The following is a 2142-nucleotide window of genomic DNA, read 5'->3' as shown; positions in this document are numbered from 1 at the left end:
AACGCTCTCTCCTGAATCGAAGAAATTTCACGATAAACTTTCCGGATTTTTCCCGGAAAAACGCCCTAACGAAAACCATAAAAAATCCATCCAATCCAACTTGAGTCTTTCAGTGCCTCTCATATTTTAGGGCGAGCGAGATTGTTTTAGGTATGACTTCGATCTCGGGTCGTCTGAGAATCTTTGGTCGATCTCCCTCCTCTCCTTCGTCCTCTGCATCCTATTGGGGTTGCTGCTTTACCGTGGGATTAGACAAACTAGCACGTACGTCTGAGGAAAAATGTGGGATTTCCCAAATTCTGTGGTTTTGCAGTTTCAACAACTGGAGTACGATTCTCAATATGACTGTTATTCTCATTTTCATCGTTGGAGGTGAGGTTTGTAAAAAGCGCGCGCCAAGATGATCGATTAAGTTATCAGGTTTTATATTTTTCCGGGGTGATATTTGGAACCCTACTACTCCTGAAGGAATCGTCCGCGGCTCTGGACGGGTCTTTTTCGCGTATCTCGGATTTGATGTTATCAACTGCCTCGCGGAGGAAACCACTGAGGTGTGAATATTTTGGGGGGGGGGGAATTTTGGAATTTTTGGGTGGAAAATTTTGTTCGTAATGGGAAACTTACAGACGCGGAGGTTGGGTGAGGTATACTTGGTGCACGCAAGTTAAGAACCACTCCGCGAACAACACGGTTGCGATTGAGATATACAATGGCATCAGCTTTGAGCCGCTACACGCGGCTACTACAATAGATGTCACATTCTGGCGCGGTCAGTAGGTGTCAGTCAGATATGATGAGATTTATATACTCATTGGAAAATACTCATTTTGCACCAACAGATCTGTAACGCTGAGTCTGACCAGGTTGACAGTGAAGCCCTGAGCATCCATTTCGAAATCGATGGATTCTGGGGAGTAAAGAACGACATACCCCTTCAGTGTACGCCGGAACCATTATGAGGATCAGACCGGTAGGGGCCTCTGAGGCGCCTCACACGACTAGCCGCAATACATACTGTGGATGTCTGGGTTTGACGACATTCAGTCGTCGTTGATTGTGGTCAATCTTAATCAAGGGTGTACGAAGTGAATAAGTCTGTTGATTAGAGTGAATCGCTCTGTTCACGGAGTTGATGATGATCCGGACCCGGGCCCATACTTCACGATACCCTAAAGATTACTTGAGCAAGAGAGTATTAGTGCCGCCCTGCACCTGCGGCACAAGAATAGATTTTCAGAAGAGCCTCACAAATATGATAGCTGGTTCGAACCGCGGTAGGGGTACTTTTCAGGCTCGCCGGCTCGTCCCTCGAGCGATCATCGTTACAATCATCATATGCTGTATTGTGTATGTGTTGGTTGCTGGTAGGCGGAGCGAAGCGCTTCGTGAATGTAATCTTTTGCCGTCAGTCGCATTCGTCCATTTGGCGCCGCTTGCCAGTGTGAATATGAACGCGCCTTTGGCTACAGCTTTTGAAGCCCGAGGAGCGACGGTCTTGGAGTGAGTACCTACTTTGTATCTTTGTCGCTTGAACCTAAGATATCATTTGAAGATTTGTTGTTTCCCTCGGGGCTGTTGGCAATACCATGACGTCAGTGATGTCATCCATGATTGTTCAGCCGCGCATCATGCTACGGATGAGCAGTGACGGTCTTCTCCCGAGATCGGTACAAAACCGAAAGTGAATCGGTGAGTCGATTCTCTCTCTTCAGATTGGGAGGCTCACTAGTTCTGGTACGCCTTCTGTAGCACTGATCATTACGATCGTCGTGTCATCGGCGCTCGCCCTGGTGATCGATTTCGAAGCCCTCGCAGATATAGTGTCTTTTGGAGCGCTGCTCAGCTTTCTGGCTGTATGCTTGTGTACGATGCTTGGTAGGAAATTTCCCGAAAATTTTTCGAGTTTTTCGATTTTTTCCCGATTTTCAGGCAGAGTGGTACCTCCGTGGATCCACCATCAGCAGACATCCTCCGAGCAGCCATCGGAGACGTACGGAAAACCCGGAATGCAGGAAGAGCCTCCTAGGGTCGCGGGTGAGGAAGGAAAAGCTGAATTGAATTCGCCTAAAGTCAATCTTAGATGTGCAAACGAGTTCCCCACTTCGACCACACTATCCCAGAGAAATACTCCTCATGGTCTTA

General features: G+C 47.7%; 1 protein-coding gene across 1 annotated transcript; it reads left to right on the top strand.

The window, feature by feature from the left end:
* Window positions 1–341: 341 nt before the first annotated feature.
* On the top strand, window positions 342–1681 carry Pmar_PMAR003246 (cationic amino acid transporter, putative; the record flags this gene model as incomplete). The annotated part of the gene is made up of 5 exons (XM_002771945.1): window positions 342–372; window positions 421–551; window positions 1292–1364; window positions 1410–1500; window positions 1553–1681. Coding segments are annotated over 5 exons (455 nt in total), but the record flags the coding sequence as incomplete, so codon positions are not given.
* Between the last annotated feature and the right edge of the window lie 461 nt (window positions 1682–2142).

The sequence above is a fragment of the Perkinsus marinus genome (genome assembly GCF_000006405.1).
Source record: "Perkinsus marinus ATCC 50983 genomic scaffold scf_1104296962182, whole genome shotgun sequence".
NCBI lineage: Eukaryota > Perkinsozoa > Perkinsida > Perkinsidae > Perkinsus > Perkinsus marinus.
This window is presented reverse-complemented; position numbering and strand designations above follow the sequence as displayed.